We start from the raw sequence: 19,616 nt of genomic DNA, 5'->3' as shown, positions 1-19,616 counted from the left end.
AAAATATATAATTTGAATGAAATTGAAATGAGTAAAATACATTGAAATATTTTATGAATATAACTAGAATTAAAAAAATATTATTTCATACATTATGTATTAAAAAAATGTTATTTTAAATTTAGTCTATTTTCATCCAAGTCTTTATAAATAAGACATCTCTATAAATAGGACTTTAACGTTGAGCCATAGTTTTACCTTCACAGCTTTACTCTCACCATTGAAAATTTCCTATTCTTTTCAGAGATTCCCACAAACTAGTATATGAAAATAATAGTAAGGATCGAAAAAATGAAATATATTTTTAATTTTTAAGTTCGAGGACTAAAATAGACGGTAAAAATTCGCGTTTAAACCAATTCTAGAAATAGAAGCATTTGTATGAGATGTTCAAGTCAAAAAGAAAATTGTAACTCAATCAAAATTAGGATAATGTTCTCATTCAAACTAATGGCAGTGAAAGACCAAAAGTTTCTTATATATAATAGAGAACCGATTGTTCATATTTTATTCAAAGCAGAGACACATAAGCAATGCTTGGAGCAAGTGGCTGTATCATTTTATCTGTACTATATAGGAACAACGAGTCTTACTTTGGGCTAGAGCGACCAATAATGGCTGTTTTTATTGCAACTCCCCAACAGGCGCCTCATTAAGCCACAAGAAATGAATGAAGTCGTACAGTTTCGCACTCACGCTAACCTACATATAACATTGTAAACTTGTCAAACCAATCTGATCAAGACGATGAAAGAAATACCAATGAGATTGAGATGTCTTGATAGTATACTTTGTATGGAGTTGGATTAAGTTTTCTCATGTGATCACGACGCATGTTCTCGAGTTGTTTAATGCAACGACTCCGTATGTCCTTCAGAGCTGGTAAACATTCTGCTGTTTTACCTTTAGGGAAAAAAAAAAAAAAAGAGAAAGGAATTGAGTTAGCCATTAATTGGATGCTTGAATATGGAATTTTCAGTGAAAAATATACACAGGTTTTAACCTGATTTTCCACTCCAGTAGCACTTGAGAAGCTCCTCTACTTGCTGTGGCACCACATATGCTCTTTTCGATTCATTAAATGGGTGACGGCAGAGAATTCTTTCGCCCACCTGCCGTTTTCCCATGAAAAGAAAATGAAATAGTTTAATTTTTGTAAGAATAGTCACTAAGCTTTCTTTTTGGTTAAGAAAATAATCACTACCATATTCAAACCCAACCTTTTGAACGAGAATATTATGCTTTCACAAGTTAGAATAGTTGTGCGTTATCTTGAAGAATTACTCGAGGCTTATCCAAGGATTTCTATTTAAAGTTCACGATGAAATAAAGCTACACTTTATACTGAGCAGCATGTAACCAGCCATATTCTTTTATCAATGGTTGATTTCTGGTAGAAAAAGAGAATTTTAACTTTTAACCAAATGAAGTAAGGTAAATTATCTTACTACTTTTCATATTTCTTTTGAGAGGGATGCATATGTCGTCTATAATATAAAAAAAGGCTAAATAAATCTATAGATACAAGGTAACAATAAATCTAAACAAATCCTAGATACTAGTAACCATACAGATAAGGTCAACTACTTCCCTTATTTTATGGGATTACACAAATATTTCTTAAATCAAGTTCATGCCTTAACACTCTCCCTCACAAGCTGAGAAATAGATATCATCCATTCTCAACTTGGATACTAACTCACGAAATATTGAGTTGTGAAGTTTTTTGGTTAGTATATCTACTAATTGAAGCTAAGAGGGCACATAACATAACGAAAGCATATTTCTCCATGATAAAATGTTGATCAATTTCAATATACTTTGTCCTATCAGGCTGGATAAGATTGTGTAATATTGATAGATGATTTGTTGTCGCAGTACAACTTTATCCGACTTTCTTTTTTAATTTGTAAGTCATCAAGGATTATTTTTAACCATAGGAGTTCACATATCCCTTGTGCAATAACTCAAACCCTAATCAATTGGTAAAGCCTTCATACCTCTCAACCATCCACTGGGATCAAGTTCCATTTGGAGACTTCATAGCTGCAGACTAGGCTGAAAATCGATTGTTCTGCCTTCCAACTAGCCAGGTTCGCATATTGGTCCAATAGTAATCGCAATCCAACCTAAGGAAGCATATTTCTATAATCCCAATTCTACATAAGCAAATTTTTGAAGAGCCACACTATAAATCCTTGAAAACCCAACCCAAATCCATTCGGTCCACAGTTTTCATTCAGCAACACTAGGGAAAAATCCATTCAGCAACCCTACAAAAAAAAAAAAAAAAAAAAAAAAAAANGCAAGCCCACTCACTGTTTCTCTAAGCCCATTGTTTCCATATAAACCACTGCAAGTTCAATTTTGTTTCTGTAAGCACACCACTACTTACGTTATCTAAATTTCCCTCCAAACCTAACCATTCATTTTCCGTAACTCATTGGACACATCATTTTTAAGGTGGAAAGGGTGGACCTGCAGAGGTGGACATATCATTTTGTTACTCTTTCATTGCTAGAGTTTGGGCAAAATTAATGCTGCAGTCTCCTGGTTTTTGGAGATCTTAAAAACAATTTTTGTTGAAGGTACTGGATGTGGGCTTTGTAGGCCGAGTTATTGCAGTTGTAAAAGCTGCAAATTTCGCGGGACTGTCATTTTTAGAGGCATACAACATATCTAGCCCGTCCACATGATGTCATCTATATACATCTATCATTTTTCGCGGGACTGTCATTCACTCTTTTCTTCTTCATTATCTCCAATGGCTATGATGTCATCTATATACACTAGGAGCATTGTAACTCCCCTTGTTTCTGAGTGCTTGATAAAGAGATGTTAACTTTGCTTATACCCAAAGTCTTTCAAAACCTTTGTGGATCTTCCAAACCACGACCTTAGTGATTGTTTTAGTCCATACAAGACCTTTCTCAATTTGCATACTTTACCTCTTGAGCTTATTAATAAATCCATCATATTTTTCTGTTGTGATATGAAAATGCCTCGAGTTGAGTATGCTACTTCAATATTGAGAAAGTACTTTAGTCTTCCACGTTCCTTGATCTCAAATTCATTCATCAATTCCTTCTGAGTTCACTTTTTTCTTCATCTTTATCCTTAGTGACTCTGTAATTGCCCTTGTTTCTGAGTGCTTGATAAAGAGAGAGATCGCCTTGACTTTGCTTATACCTAAAGTCTTTCATTACCTTTGAGAATTTTCCAAACCTTGCTCTTGGGGATTGTTTTAGTCCATACAAGGCCTTTCTTAATTTGTATACTTTACCTCTTAAGCTTTCAAATCCTTAAGAAATGCTCAGGTAGGTTTCCTCATCTAGATCGCTAGGAAGAAATGCATTCCAAACAAAGTTCCTATATCAGTGGTAGATATAATACATTTTTATGTTGCAACAAACTTATTTTGTGGATTACAAGGGCGTGGAGTAGAAAAGTAAGAAGTCAAAACGTTTATTCACTCCTCATCATGGAATGGATTGTCAACAAAAAAAAAAAAAAAAAAAAAAAAAAAANTTAAAGTAATCAAAAAAAGGGCAAGGAAAGTGTTGTTTCTTTCTTTTTCTAGACGAGGCGTGCTCTTGTTCATATATAGGCTTTGATAATTATTTTCCTTTTCTAAGTTTTTTTAGGAGATTGTATCATTCTCTTTACTAAAATGGAGATGACAGATTCCGTATTGGCTCTTTTTTTGCTTTGTTGTTTCCTTATTGAATAAGAACATTCGTTGCAGAAAAAAAAAAAAAAAGTTATGGAAGGAAAAGAATGAATGACCATCAAAGAGATAATCATACCAATACTCTAATGCAAGTTAAGGACTCACCTGAGGAGGCGGTTCATTCTCGCCTGTCATTATGTCTACCAGAGGATAGCCTTCTTTCCCATATAATCTAAAAGTACGCTTTTTGCATGGGATTGAGACCTAAAACAATGAAGAAATAAGTAAAGAAACATGAAAGTATAATATGCAAACATAAACCAAAAATCAGCTCTCAATTTTTACAAGAAATTACTTAACATCACAACCTTTGAAACGTCTTCAGAAAGTTTAATGCGGGGCTGATTATTTATTTCAACTAGCTTGAAGACACATCCTAAAGCAGCCTGAGTAAAACATGTAACCAGATAGGTTCCAATTCCAAATGCATCAACCTCATGACCCTGCATAGGATAAACAAATCAAGGAAAACTTGCTCAGTCTGCATATGATCTGTTATAACTCTTCGAGATTGCTTGTGTTTCTTGTAACAATCCACAGGATTTAATGGCTGAGCTAGCTAGCGAACTAGTCGAACGACTTGTTAGTTAATAAAAAATTAGCTGGCTAGCAGTAGCAGCTATTACACTGCACGCCCTATGAGTTTTATTTCTTCTTTCTAAAGAGGGAGAATTTGATTTGATGTTAGACAAATCTGCGTAGATATGTTTACTGTAATTAGTGAGTTCAACGGGCTGTCAGTTTTCCTTTTTCCCTTCCTTGTGTGTGTGTGTGTGTCCCCACTAAGAGAGTAAGCTTTTTAAAAAATTAAGCTGAATAGATTCTTTGTGTGTGTCCACAGGATTCTTTGTTGAGAGTTATGTGGCAGGAGACACCCTGGCTACCGACGTTCTGATCACTTTTATTATTTATTTTTGTGTTTCCAAGTGTTACCTTTCCCTCGAGCGGAGGCGAACTGATCAACGAGAACGAGGCCCAACTCACTACAAACGAATACACCACAAGATCGAATTGCACTCATGCCTCTCTCGCATCAAGTTGACCGACCCCACTACGTAGTGATTATATCAATCATGTATCTTTCCCTTGTTTATCAGAAGAATGATTCCATTCCAATTCGAAACCACCCAAGCCCTTATTTCAACCCTTGGGGGTGGGTGAGTGTTTATCAGTAAAACAAATACAAAAAATGTCTACAGGAAAATGAATCTCTCCCATTGTTACAAATTCTGAAAGCAATTCCAAAGATATAAGAAAATCAAGACCCTTAGGTCCAAATGATTACCTGCTTGTTTAAAGCATCTAAAGTTTCCTCATTGAGGTCATTACTGGCAGTAATATTTATATTTTGAAATCCAGGCACCCCAAACTCCTTTTCAATAGTCATGAAAAATTTTCGTGCCTCACGTGACAAATATGCTAAATCACCAGAGTCCAACCTAATCCCTTTAGCTTGGTACCTACAATAAATAGATTTTTTTTTTTTTTTTTTAACAAGAAACAACTATTCAATAAATTAATGAAAACATATAACATGGTCGAGGATACAAAGTCCCATCTATTTGAACTTAGTACTCAAGTTCAATAAATCCTCAAAGTTAACTATTACCAAATAATCCAAAAACTAATATGCAATTATTACGTCAAACATAAAATTAACCATCATTTTAATTTTCCTTTTATTTAAGTCAATGAATACACCTATCTGGCTAGCAAGTGATATACTTCGTTACTAGCTGCAAAGAAAATTCTCTCTTCATCAACCAGTTCATCCCCAAGTAATTTGAAAAGCTACATGTGTCAAATATGCTTAATTGAAAATATTTGAATTTGAAAATTGGAGATCAATAAAGTCTCAGAGGTATGAATTCGGAAGTAACAATTTGGCCAATGTATAAAGGACTATGTCTGCTATTACCAATTTTCAGCAACTCTCCATTAACTCATTATATCAAACCTGATCAACACTATAAACTATAAAACCCGAGTATTGTAAAGCTTAACAATATTACTCTAGTACACATCGTTTTCCACTGCCCTTGTTCCTTAACCGTTTGGGCAAATCTGTTTTTAGTTTTGGTTGGACTGTGGATCTCTCTCCAATGGAGTCCTTCTGTGCCTGAATTTACTGCTCATTGCCACTCTTTCAGACAGTCCAAGAAGGTCATGTGGTTTCACATCACAAGAGCAATCATTTAGTTGATTTGGAATGAAAGAGACTCCAGAATTTTTCAAGGGAAAGATTGAAGCTTGGAAGAATGATTGGATTCTGCTCTTTTGTGGCTCTTTATTGGTGTAAATATATTCTACCTTTAGTAATTACAAAAGTTCTCTGAATCCAAATCCATATTCTGATTACTCTTATCCTTGAGGAAATTTATTCAATAACAGAATGACATAAAGACTAGCTATAGCCCCTTAAAACTAGGTTGTAATGGTCAACTGACACCTTTTACCCTCACTGTCTTGGCTGCCAGATGAAACTAAACAAATAGTCAACAGCCAAACCATCCCAGACAACTAACCGATTCAGTGATCAGTTGAACTAAGCAGTAAAATAGGCCAATTACAAAAAGAGTAAACCAGGCTAGTAGCGCAACAGTGCATTTCCAGTCAAATAATAAAAGTAGATAGAAGTCTCGATAAAGAAAGATTTCAGGACAATTAAGCGCCAACTAATAGGATAATAAATAAGAAAAAAAGAAAAAAAGAAAAAAAGAAAAAAAGAAAAAAAGAAAAAAGGAAAAAAAGAAGGAAAGAAAGAAACATTCACCAATCAAGTTCTGATTCAGAAAACTCATTATATAATCATTTCATAATTGTAACTGGTAAGTGTACTTCAAGCATACCCCAAATCATGGAGTGCCATAGCAACTGCACAGAAATTAGGGATTCCACTCCGTATAACCTGGAAAATATATGCGAGTAAGGCATTGGTTAGAAATACAAGCATCAACAAGAAACATGAACTGTAACAAATGAAGAAAAAAGAACATACACAAAAATATATTCATAATTGATTAATTTTCACATAATAAGTTATGATTTTTTTTTTTATAATTAGAAACAAAATTTTCATTGATTAATGAAAATGATAAAATGTTCAAGATATAAACTCCTTTTGGAGTGAAAATGTGTTGCAACTGTAAATTATCTTACTCACATTTCTTTTTAATTTTCATAATTTTCAGAAAGGTACATGTCTTTTATAATAGAAAAATAAATCTAACTAAATACTTAGATATAAAAATAATTTATAACGTGAACTTCGACAATCTTAGGTAACTCTTCATTCCCCTTTTTTGTATAAACACTCTGGGATAAGTTAGGTTAACTCTTGGATTATAGACTTTTGTACAACAGATTACATAACCCTCACTCACAATATTTTAATACATACAAACCATGCTCGAGTAATCGAAAAATTACCATGGAAAATGGAACCCACCCTTGCAAGAATAGGCGATGTATCATTTCTCAAACTGTTACACCAAAAAACGACCTATACGTCCAAAAACTATCTAATAGTCTCTTTTCCATACAAAAGCTTATCCATGACCGCCACTATAATGTTATTTTCTCCTCGTCCGAACTGGATGATTGGACTTGCCAAGAAATTGAAATGGCCTATACTATTTGCAATTACTTGAGAGAACAATTAAATATGCACCTATGTCATTTCTTTGTTCCTCTTATAAAAATGTTATTTGATTACATCTCTTTCGCATGAGTCATCCTTCGTTTAGAGTTTTGAGAATTATGTTTCCAAATTTGTTTCAAGACTCAAAGTCTGTAAGTTTTAGTATAATACATGTGAGTTTGTCAAACATACTTATAATATCTTGTCCCATTAGTCAAAATAAAAGTACTACCCTTTTTTCATCATAATGATATATGGAGACCATCAACTATTCCAAGTATTTCTGGAGCTCTTTGGTTTCTCACATTAATTGATGATTGTACTCTGGTCACATGGCTATTCCTTCTCAAACAAAAATCAGATGTTAGTAATATTATTCATGCCTTCCACTGAATGATTCAGGCTCAACTTGGAGTCAAAATCAAAACATTTTGAACTGACAATACTAGAGATTATTTCGAACAAACCTTATCCCCATATTTCCAATCTCAAGGCATTATCCATGATTCTTCGTGTTGTATAACACCAGAACAAAATGGAGTGGCCGAAAGGAAAAATACACTTTTTAAACACGTGGGAAGTTGTTGATAAGCTAAAAGGAAAAAATATAGTTCGGTGTAGGTGGCTTTCCACATTAAAGTACAGTACTGATTGAACATTGGAAAGGTATAAGGCAAGGTTAGTAGCTAAGGGATGTCGTGGATAGGCAAGGTTAGTAGCTAAGGGATGTCGTGGATAGGCCAAAAGGAAATAATATAGTTGGGTGTAGGTGCCTTTCCACATTAAAGTACAGGACTAATGGAACGTTGGAAAGGTACAAAGCAAGGTTAGTAGCTAAGGGATACAATCAAACTTACGGTATCGATTATGAGGAGACAATAGCTCCAGTTGCAAAGATAAGCACCGTAAGAATATTGTTATCTTTGGCTACCAACTTAAATTGGTAGCTCACATAGTATGATGTGAAGAATGCATTTCTTCATGTCAATCTAGATGAGAAAATCTACATGAACATTCCTCCAGGATTTGAAAGCTCAAGAGGTAAAATATGCAAATTAAGAAAAGTCCTGTATGGACTAAGACAATCACCTAGGGCGAAGTTTGGAAGATTCACAATGGTGATGAAAAACTGTGGATTAAGCAAAAGATCAAGGGGATCACACTCTCTTTATTAAGCATTTAGAATCAAGGTGAGTTATAGTGCTTCTAGTGTATGAAAATAACATCATAGTCGCTGGAGATAATAAAGAAGAAAAACTTAAACTCAGAAGAAAATTATTGAAAGAATTTAAGATTAAAGAACTTGGAAGGCTAAAGTACTTCCTCGGTATTGAAGTAGCATACTTAGCTCTGAGTATTTTCATATCACAAAAGAAAAATGTGATAGACTTATGGATGGAAATAGGAAAAAATAGATGTAAACTTGCAACCATGCCAATGGATCCACATAAGAAATTGGGAGAGTCAAAAGAAGAACCCCTACGGTGAACAAAAATGTACTAGAGGCTAATAAGGAGACTTATATATCTAGGTCACACTCCACCAAACATAGCATACTCAATGAGTGTACTTAGCCAACTCATGCATGATCTGTGGGAGCCTCGCCTTCATGCAGCATATAGAGTATTACGTTACTTGAAATGAACTTGAGGAAAAGGAATTTATTTAAATAGAACAATTCATTGGAAGCTTACCAACGCTGACTATGCTAGATCAATAGCGGACAAGATATCTACTACGAGATATTGTACTTTTCTTAGAGGTAATTCGGATGGAGAAGCAAAAAACAAAATATGGTGGCAGATCATCTGCCAAATCAGACTTTCGAGCAGAATTTCTAGATATTGCACAAGGGCTATGTGAACTCTTATGGTTGAAGATAGTCCTTGATGACTTACAAATTATGGGAGACGGTCTGATAAAGTTGTACTACAAAAACAGATTAACTATCAATATTGCACATAAATCTATCCAGCATGATAGGACAAAACATATTGAAATGATCGACATTTTATCAAGGAGAAATTAAAGAAAGGGATAGTATGCATTAGTTTTGTTCCCTCCCAACTTCAACCGACAGGTATACTAACAAAAAAAAAAAAAAAAAAAAAAAAAAAAAAAAAAAAAAAAAAAAAAAAAAAAAANTTCATTGTTTCATGAGTTAATATTCACGCGGAATGATATTTATTCCTTCGCTTGAATGGGAGTGTTGAAGGAGGAATATTAATGTAATACCCAGCCTTAAATTAGGAAATATTTATGTAATCCAATTAAATAAGGAAAGAAATTGACCTCCCTATTATTACCTAACATCTAGTTATTTAGATTAATTGTTAATGGGGATTTATTCAAATTTATTGTTACCTAGTATTTAGGGATTTCGTTAGCCTTCCTCTGTTTTAAAAGACAGATTTACCTCTCTAAAAAATAATATAAAAAACAAGCAATATAATTTACACTTGAAACAAAAGATAATGTATTTCTTCTATGTTCAAAATAAAAACAAGGTTTTCTTAGGTAGAAGAAAGGCTATCTACCAATAAGACAAGAATATTACAAATATAAATAATAAATATAGCATCATAATACAAAAAATACAGGAGAATAAAGGAAAATCAACAGTACAGTAACAAGGTTTTCTGTCTGATTATTTCTCCTAAATTTTGAGGGCATCCTTGTACTAGAATAGCACATAAAATTTAAGCAATGATAAAGTGCGAATAAAAGGGAAATTAGCTGGATAAGGTAACTTGATCTACAAAGGAAAGAACGGTAATAAATGAAATAAAACTTGATCTACAAAGGAAAGAACGGTAATAAATGAAATAAAGTATTTAACTCACATCATATGTATCCACAAGAGCAAGGAAGTCGGATGGAAATGCCAAAGCATAAGACGTGAACGCAGCCAGCTCACTTTGGTTGGTCTCACCAAAAATGCCATGTAAGGAAGGCAACCACTGCAGCAAACATGTGCAGAGTTGGGTATCATAACGATTTCTGAATTAGTAGAAGGTATAATAGAAAAAATAAAATAATTAGATATCACAGGCATGGAAAAAGGATAAATATAATCATCAGACTGACAAAATGCGGCAAACCCGTTCAAAACAAAATTCGTATAGTTAATAATGCATTTTGTGGCCTGACCACTCTTTAATGCTCACTCTTCTCCAGATAATCAATAGAATGTAGCATTGATAGAAGTAAAATTATAATAACCAAGGCACTTCGAGAGGTGGGAAACTGCCAATGGCGACCTCAAACTCCTTAATTCTCTCTGTTTAAATCTGAACATTAACAGAGAATAAAACCTCAAGAACACAATGATCGAATACCTGAATCTTGTTTAACCACATTTGAACTGCACTAAGAAAATCTTCACAGGTGCGTGAGCCATCACTGCTGCGAAGTGACTTATCTTTGATCTCATCTGGGCTCTGCAAATCATACTTATATGTAGCAATGAAATCAAACTGATAAATGCCTCTGACATTGTGTTTATGTGATGAATGAAAACCCAAAATAATTTAACTGAAGAGAGATATATTAATTGGTTTGTGATGATATCTTATCAAGGTTCTCTTGGTCTATTGCTTTGCCCAAGGCCCACTTGGCCTTGTACATCTCACTCTCTTGGTCCACCCGTTTAAGAAGGAAAAAAAAAAAAAGCTTCTTTGGCAACACTTCATCACGACATATTTATGGTCTGCATGGATCAAAAGGAACCATAGAATTGTTTTGTGAACAATAGCAACCTTACAATAGTTTTTATGACCATCGGTTTTGGTCATCTCTTGGTATAAACTTAACTCTTTTTCACCAATATAGTTTTTCATCTCTTTCAGTCCAGTCAGAGAAGTTCTATGTAACTCCTTTGGCTTGAGGTAGAAATTTCCCTTTTGTAGTTCCGTATCTTCAGTGGAATTCTTTCTTACAGCTATATAAATATTAATTGGTTTGAGCAATTGTTGTATCCCACCTTGAGGATTTGATCCAGGACACTTAAAAAATGGAAATATGATACGGACAATATTGATACCTTTCACGGTAAATTATGTTTTTATACCAAAAATATACATCAGGTAAAGTATTTTATTTTAGTTCCGTCATGATGTGAATCTATAAATTCTCAGAGCCAAATGATTAATGTAGGGAAAAATTGATGTGCCAGCAGTATAAATATCGATCACATGCCAATGACATCAAAATCATCATGTTGACAAGTCAGCCTTTCAACTAAGAAGTTGACAATTAGAGGCATTTCTTTAGAACTTCTAATAGCTAAATGAAAATAAAAACAAAAGATGACATATAGTTTAAAGATTGAGCGTGTTAGAAACTTGGAACTATTGGGCTTCTAGGTACATTACCTTTTATTTAGATGGGTCCATTAGGTTTATGACTGTTTTTCTAAGACAATTTTCATTATGAAGGGAAAGATATATTCTGAATGACCTCTTGTACTTCAACCACACTCATCTAAATCCAGCATTTCAAATTTGTGGAGCATGGTTTTTATAATATATACCTGAGCTGATCTCCTATCACATTATTGGCAGGAATGCAATAGGAAATTTTTTTAAGAAAAAGAGAGTGACTTAGACACAAGGAAATCTATTCTATTTTTAGCTTCCTCCTGATGTATTGAGTCTAATTTCTTTCGTAAAAATTTCTCTTAGAGCCCAAAGAAAGTGTTTTTGTCATTTCCTTTGAAAGGGAAAATTTCTCCCCGCGTTTGTAATTTAACTCATCAATAAAAATATTTCTTATTACATAAGAAAAAGTACTATTCTTACAATTCCCTTTTCTGTATATGCCACTTGGCATGTGTTTTGTGTAACTTCCCCTTCGCACTTTTTTCTATAATTTCATCACCTTTCATGAGATGGCTTTTTTATTTTTATTTTTTTAACAAATGTGTGTGTGTATGGGAAATCAAATGAAATTGGCTGTTATTTGTATTTCATAATGAGCACTTCATCATCAAACTTGGCAAAGAAGTTAGAAGTGTGATTAGAGAATAACAAACCATATATGAGCTAACAAATGCATGGGAATGTGTCCCACGAAGTGGTATCCCAAATAACCTCCCAGCTGCAACGTTGCTGTGTAAAAGAGAAGAGTGTAGTTTAGCTTAAAGTAATAATTTGAAGCTACTATAGAAATTAAGGATATATACTTTTTTTTCCCTATATTCACGAGTGTTTGAACAAGTTTACTAGCATTTTCACTAATCTAAGAGTATATATACTATCAAACTAATAGAAAATAGGAACTACACTCTAACTTGAGCCATTATATCAGTAAGAAGTGAAGGAATGACAGGCTGATGCAAACTTGTACTTACTCTAAATAGGCAACAATCAGACCTAACAGATCAGACTGATGCAATCTTTCCCGCCCCTCCCCCCCTAGAAAGCTACTTTAGGTCATAAAAAGAAAACATAGGTCGAAAAGAAACAAAGGAAACATCAAGATAAATGAGAAGACGGGGAACCGTTGCTAATGATCAAAAATAAAGAAAAATTACAATAAAATATATATATCCAATCAATTTCTTGGTGGACGAAGTTCCAAATCATTGATCATCAATCCAGTTGATATTGCTCTTGATAGCTTATTTTAAGTCATTAGCCATAATTTTAAGTTTACATGGCAATAATTTAAAGTCAATTAATAAATAAATAAATAAATATATATATATATATATATATATATATATATATATATATATATATAGACACACACACATAGTAGTGAGTACCAATAAATAAAATTGATTCACAATATGAACATATATAATAATAAGAATAAGAATGATGCCCTATTGTTCCAACTGTTCAACCACTTAAAGTTGTCCCTCATGGCCCATTGGAAAACGTAGAGCTCAATGGAAAAACGTAGAGCAGATAGTTCTATCCCTAACCACTTATCCTCCCAAAAGTATGTTTCTTTCCCATCCTCCGCAGAATACTAGACCAAAGAAGGAAAGGGAGGGAGCTCAATGGAAAAATCTTCCCAAGGATTTCTAGAAGTTTCTTTTGCCTTCACCAAACAACCACTTGAATGGATGAAGACCATGTTTTGAGTCCTTAAATTCTCTAACTCTAGCACCCCAAGATTCACTGACTTCTCCATAAAATCCCAAATCACCAAATGCGCACTCCTCCCCTCGTCGACCCCTTCCCACATAAAACCTCTCATAGGCTTCTCTAATGACTTAAAAGTAGAACAAAAAGCCTTCAAGAGGGGGAAAAAATAGATAGGAATACCACTCACCACTAAACGAATGAATGTCAATCCACACAACAGAGTCTCAAAAGGAGATGGCTTTTATATTATGTCTAAGAGAGAAACATGATGGAGACCATATTTACTCAATAATCTAATGGTAAAGGCATTAAATCAACAAAGAACCACCAAAGCCATTTAGCCTATGGGGCTTTATTAAGGGTCCTTAAATTTTCTAACTCTAGCACCCCCAAGATTCACCGACTTCTCCATAATATCCCAAATCACCAAATGTGCATGCCTCCCCTCATCGATCCCTTCCCACAAAAAATCTCGCCTAAGCTTCTATAAGGATTTAAAAGTAGAACAAAAATCCCTAAAGAGGAAAAAATAGATAGGAATACCACTCAACAGTGAACAAATGAACGTTTACACAAAGGGTCTTCAAAAGGAGATAGATGAAAGGAAAAAGCCTGTTTCACAACCCACCTTCCCACCTGGCCAAGATCACAATTTATTTTCCCGGTTAATATTGAGACCTAACATGGTTTCAAAGGAGGAAATAGTAACATCTATGAGTTGCAAATGAGACCATAGCTCCCTATCCTGACCCACCTAAAAACCCAAAAAATTCTTGCCCTCTAGTCCTTAAGGAAAGTTTTTTCCATTGAGTCGATATGATAATTGAATGGGTTGCAGATCACCTTTCTTTTGGCCTATAAAAACTTCCTCTACTAGTGATGGAAAAATTGATTCTTCTAACATGATGAGGTTTTAAGCAAAAAGATGAAACCGATGGGTCTTAGTCTGGAATCTCTTAAGGAGAAAAGCAAAGAGAGTTGTTGTCCAAGTGGACCAAGTGGTCTTAGTATGTGAATATGATTAAAGCTAGATCGTTTCTCCTATGATTGAAGCTTTTGTCCAAGTGGGATTCAAGCACGTGATTGAAATGGGCCAGTTGGCCAAATGGGAAATTGTTTAGAAGCAAGTGGGCTGAGGGCTGCTGTCCGTGGGCAAGATCTGAGAACCTTGCGAATCCTGAAATCCTGAAGCTTTATCCCAAATTAAGGCTACAGAAAATCCAAGAAATCTTCTACAAATCGGCTACGGAAAATCGTGAAATCGGCATGGTTATGGCTCTGTCAAATCTTCTGGATGAACAAAATCCTGATTGAAACTTTTCGTTGAACAAAATCCTGATTGAAACTTTTCGTTGAACAAAATCCTGGATGTACTTTTCTAATGAAATTGGCTACAAAAAAAGAAAAAAAAACAATATTCACGATCTAAATGAAATTTGGTTACAATGGATGATCGATGTCTATGAAGGCTCCGAATGAAACTTGGTCACGGTGGATGATCGACAGCTATGAAGGCTTCACCGATTGAATGAGGATTTGGTTTTGTCAGAGTTTCTAGACTAAGACTAGAGAGGCTCCGATACCAAAAGTATAAACTATCTTGTTCAATATTCTTAATTGAAAATAGGGAGGTTAACTAATTCCCCTATGTAATGAGATTACACAAATATTCCTTACATTAAGGCTAGAAATTAGATAAATTAAGGTCATTCATTCACTAGTACTCTGGAAGAAAAATATATGAAAAAATATCAAATGCAAGAATATAGGAAGAAATGAAAAGTTACCTTGTTGCATCAAACCCTCCAAGATAGCAATACTTTGAGGCGCTAATTCCACCATCAGGACCCTAGAACCAAGTAAAGATTTCTTCTAGATGAGGATAAGCTAAATGCAAAACTTAAAAGAAAGGAAGAATGAAACAAATTGAAACCTGAGCTCTTCGAAGTCCAAACTCGAGAAGAAGTTTAGATTTTCCAGCAACAAATCGATGTCTAGCAGCATTTGTAGCAACTAAAGATGCATAATTGATAAGATTTAGAAATGGAGTTTCTAGTAACTGTACCACCTGAAATAAATATAAGTAGAAGTATAAATTTATGAAGAATATCCTGTTTATGCAGTTATAAAGATATTCTTGGATGAATACAAAGAAATAAAATAGGTTTCCGAATCCAATTTTAACGATTTCATCAGAGAACAAAATTTGATCCTTACAGCAACTGGCCCTTCAACCCTTACTAGGGGCACCTTTGGGAAAACAACTGATCCCTCTGAAATAGCATAGACTTCAACATCAGAACAGTCGATTTCTCTAAGGTACTTGTAGAATGCATCCTAGATTTGATCAATAAAAATTCTTCAGCATCAGAACAATCAGCTCCTCTAAGATAATCGGTGCATTATATTTATAACCAATAAGAGTTAATTCAACAAGCAAGAAGTCCTATTAAGCATCACCAAATTATCATAATTGCATGCGAAATGTAACTAATACGGTTGATATGTTAGTGTAACTATATGTGTGTGCTTTATATAATAGAAGGAAGATAATCCAAACTAATTAACTTTTAGTTTTCTTTAATTCTTCTCTTTTTTTTTCTTTTTTTTTTTTTGGTTTGAGAGAGAGAGAGAGAGAGAGAGAGAAGCAGAGATTTCATTGATAAATGAAATGAAAACCCGACCAAAGGTGGATCACGAGATAGAATTCCAATTGATTAGCAAAGTAGAGAGACAATATGTTATTGTTACAAAGATTCTACATTTTATACTCACCCAAAGAGTTAAATTATGGAATTCTTTATTATGTATGGTGAGTCCCAAGCCTCTTAGGTACATCCAATTGTTAATTAGTATTTCTATTTCTGGGGATTAAAAAATGAAATCTAGCATGTCTTATCTTTAATAATCATTAAGACTTAAGAGGTAATGGTGCATTTCTTTCTAAGTTGTGTCGAACAAAGGTGGCCAATTTTAATTAAATTTTAATTTCTTTAAGCAGCTATACTTATAGAATGCAATATCTGATTAATTTAAACATGAAGTGGTCCACCACGTCAAATAAAGTACAAGTCGAAGTCTACCAACCAAACAAATCAATAAATTGGGTTACCTCACACGATGAAGGTAAAGACTTCTTGATAAAAGAGATTTCTTCCTCTGTGAATTTGAAATTAGCTATAAGTCTTATGCACTCTTCTAAACCAGCAAAAACTGTATATTCACCACCAAAAGGATTCTTCCGAAAATATAAATCAAACCTGAACCACAAAAATTTAACAACAAAAAAAAAACATTCTAATAAAATAAGCATATTTTCTCCCTCAAAGACACTTCCAAACATGACTAATAAGGCACTGGAGGGACCATATAGCTTTTGATGAGAATGAAAAATTCTGGTTTACTCAGGAAAATCAACCAGGTTGGAAAAGGCAGACTTCCAACTTCTAGATATTGCAATAAATGTATAATCCCAGTAAAGCTGAATTAGTTCTGTTTATTAGAAAAGAATGTAAGAAGCAGCCCATGTCCAAACAAATAATTAAGTGCCAATATTAATTTTAAATCCCAGTAAAGGTTGGTTTTTGTGAATAGTTTTTGAAGCTTACTATGCTTTTCAAGATTAACGTAACTAAGACACTTCAGAAGTCAGGAATAACAACCTCCAAACAAGACTAGTGTATCACCTAGAGCATCAAGTCATAACAATTTCCATCAAAATTGTTTAACCTCGCAGCACAAGAAGATTGAGGTTGGCCATTCAAAGCAAAGCATTTTGTTCACTAAGAAAAATGGTTTCGAAGTGATGATGAACCATAGTAGTTGACACAGATAGTTCCACTTCAGAAGTTTGAAACAACAATTTCCAACCCAGACTAATCTATTACCTACAAGCAATGAGGTGTTTCTTCACAAAGACATGACACCAAGAGAGCTAATAAATAATTTATATGAGAATATGAATAACCATTTGTTTTCAAGAAATGGGAAATAAATACAGAGCTCAAAACCAACAGAGTGGAGAAAAAATCAAGGCCAAACGTTCAAGGTCACATGAACTTGGCGGATGAGTGATTCAATGAATCATTTGATTACCGCGCACTCTTTTTTTTCTTTTTTCTTTTTTTTTTTTAAATTGGAAACCATATTTTCATTAAGCATCCCCTCGCGGTTAAGGTAACGATTTCGGGCATGGCCAGCTCCCATAGTGTGACGGGTGGTGTGTACAAGGCCCGGATACGAATTCACCGCCGTATGGCTGACCGGCGATTACTAGCGATTCCGGCTTCATGCAGGCGAAGGAAAGAAACAATACAAAGGGAATACAAAAGGAAAGCCTAGCAAAAAGAGGCAAACTAAAACAAATGGAGCTCTAATCTAACAAAATGAGACCTAAAGAATAAATAGAAGTCCTCATGCACCAAAACTGAGAGGGAAACATGAAATGTCAGAATCTAACACTCTTCACAATTCCCATCGAACTGCTAATGTTCTTAATACAGAAAATAAAGAAATATTCAAACAGTAAAAGCGTTATCCCCTCGATTCAATTTTACAAGTCCCCAACTCTGTTGCAGCTTGCATGCAATTTGAAAACCGAAAACGACAGCTGAACTAGTGAACAAACAAAATAGGGGGCAAAAAAAGTTAAAGATCAAATTCGTGCACTCACTGCTAAGATTGATCACCCAAAAGGAAAGAAACACATGATTTCAATTCAAAACAAGGTTTCATAAACACCTATTTTCATTTTCGCATAAATTCCGAATTCTCAGCAGCAAAAACGCATTGCGTAAACATAGAAGAAAGAACTTACACAGCTCGCTCGTTATGCTTGCCGGCTTTCCAATAAGCATAAGCCATAGTGAACTGATAAAGATCGGTTAGCAAAGGAGTAACCATGGGGTTGGTAGGTCCATCTACAAGCCGACTCGAACAATCGCCATTTCCAGGCCCGTTCACTTTCACCTCCATCGGGAAAACAAGAAAAACTCGAGAATACAACACAATGAATTGAACTTTGGAGCAAAACAATTACAGAGCAAAACTCAGAAAGCAAACTCGGGTTAAGCTTTTAGCATAGACGAAGGCTGATAACAACCTTGACATCGGAAGTCGATATACATCCACCCACGAGAGGGAGTGAGACCGTTAAAGACAGCGAAAAAGGAGAGAAAGTGACCACCAAATCAAGGTTGGAATTATGTGTATTTTTTTCTTTTTCTTTTTATTTTAAGCATAATTAGGCCAACTTCATATTTTTAATAATAGTTATAAATAAATAAATAAATATCCCTTCCACCACCAAACATCTCCTATATTCCTCGCTTCCAAGAGAGAAGACTTTGTAAATCTTTATTTGAAATCGTCCCATGAACTTCGTTGGTACATAGTCCCCTTGGACTTCTAGTCGTAAATCAGTACCCTCGTGGTGTAGGAACAACCAGCAGCGTTAAGCACCCATAACAATAAGTCTAGTCATGTCCATTTTTCTTTCCTTTTATTTTAAGTGTCGGTTGGACAAAATCTCTTTAAGAAGAAGACATGGTGTACCTTTCCTCACGATTGTAGTTATATATGGACAAATCTTAAGGATATTTAGTTTTGAATTATAGTTTAATATATATATATATATATATATATATCATATTTGATATTTTATTATAGACAAATTTCTAGATATTTGTCTTTTTACCGTATGTATATTCCTATATTGTTCTTTTCATTTATTACTATTTTTATATCTTTGTAATTTATTTGATGATAAATAGATAACTTTCCCACACAATTTAGGTGTGGTGGTTTAACCAAACATTCTCAGTATCCAATATATATGAAGCGTTCGACCCGCTATCATTGTTCACCCATTTAGTTGCGGAGAAATTGGTGTAAGAATTGAACAAATTAGTAAAAAGAAAAATATTTGTATGATGGGTGTCACAATGACTTTTGTAACATGAGGCAGCGATTGTGCGACACTTGTTCTAACCCGACGAACAAGTTAGTCGTAGAAAGTTGGATTTTGTGTACTTTTAGTGTATGATCGAGTTTCGAGTTACGTTTGAAAGAAATATATTTTTGAAAACATGTGCGAGGACATGTGTTAGAAGCTAAAAGTGAATAAGTAACAACAACTTTAATAACATATAAA

At 34.2% G+C, this 19,616-nt stretch overlaps 1 protein-coding gene across 2 annotated transcripts; it reads right to left on the bottom strand.

Moving 5' to 3' along the window:
* Positions 1-123: 123 nt before the first annotated feature.
* On the bottom strand, positions 124-18,657 carry LOC111795476 (nicotinate phosphoribosyltransferase 2-like). Of its 2 annotated transcripts, XM_023677926.1 has the most exons (16): positions 18,282-18,657; positions 16,578-16,725; positions 15,683-15,802; positions 15,399-15,533; positions 15,253-15,314; positions 12,403-12,478; positions 10,709-10,810; positions 10,214-10,330; positions 6,580-6,638; positions 5,016-5,190; positions 4,039-4,173; positions 3,836-3,934; positions 1,004-1,112; positions 791-903; positions 594-702; positions 124-257 (listed from the first exon to the last, which is right to left on the bottom strand). In XM_023677926.1, exons 1-15 carry the CDS (start codon positions 18,437-18,439, stop codon positions 625-627), a joined length of 1,686 nt encoding a protein of 561 aa, XP_023533694.1. In that variant the 5' UTR covers positions 18,440-18,657; the 3' UTR covers positions 124-257; positions 594-624. The 2 variants fall into 2 exon arrangements, with proteins under 2 accessions (XP_023533694.1, XP_023533693.1); XM_023677925.1 differs by lacking the exon at positions 124-257 and having other exon boundaries at positions 415-702.
* Positions 18,658-19,616: the final 959 nt, after the last annotated feature.

Source organism: Cucurbita pepo, chromosome LG05 (assembly GCF_002806865.2).
Source record: "Cucurbita pepo subsp. pepo cultivar mu-cu-16 chromosome LG05, ASM280686v2, whole genome shotgun sequence".
Classification (NCBI taxonomy): Eukaryota; Viridiplantae; Streptophyta; class Magnoliopsida; order Cucurbitales; family Cucurbitaceae; genus Cucurbita; species Cucurbita pepo.
This window is presented reverse-complemented; position numbering and strand designations above follow the sequence as displayed.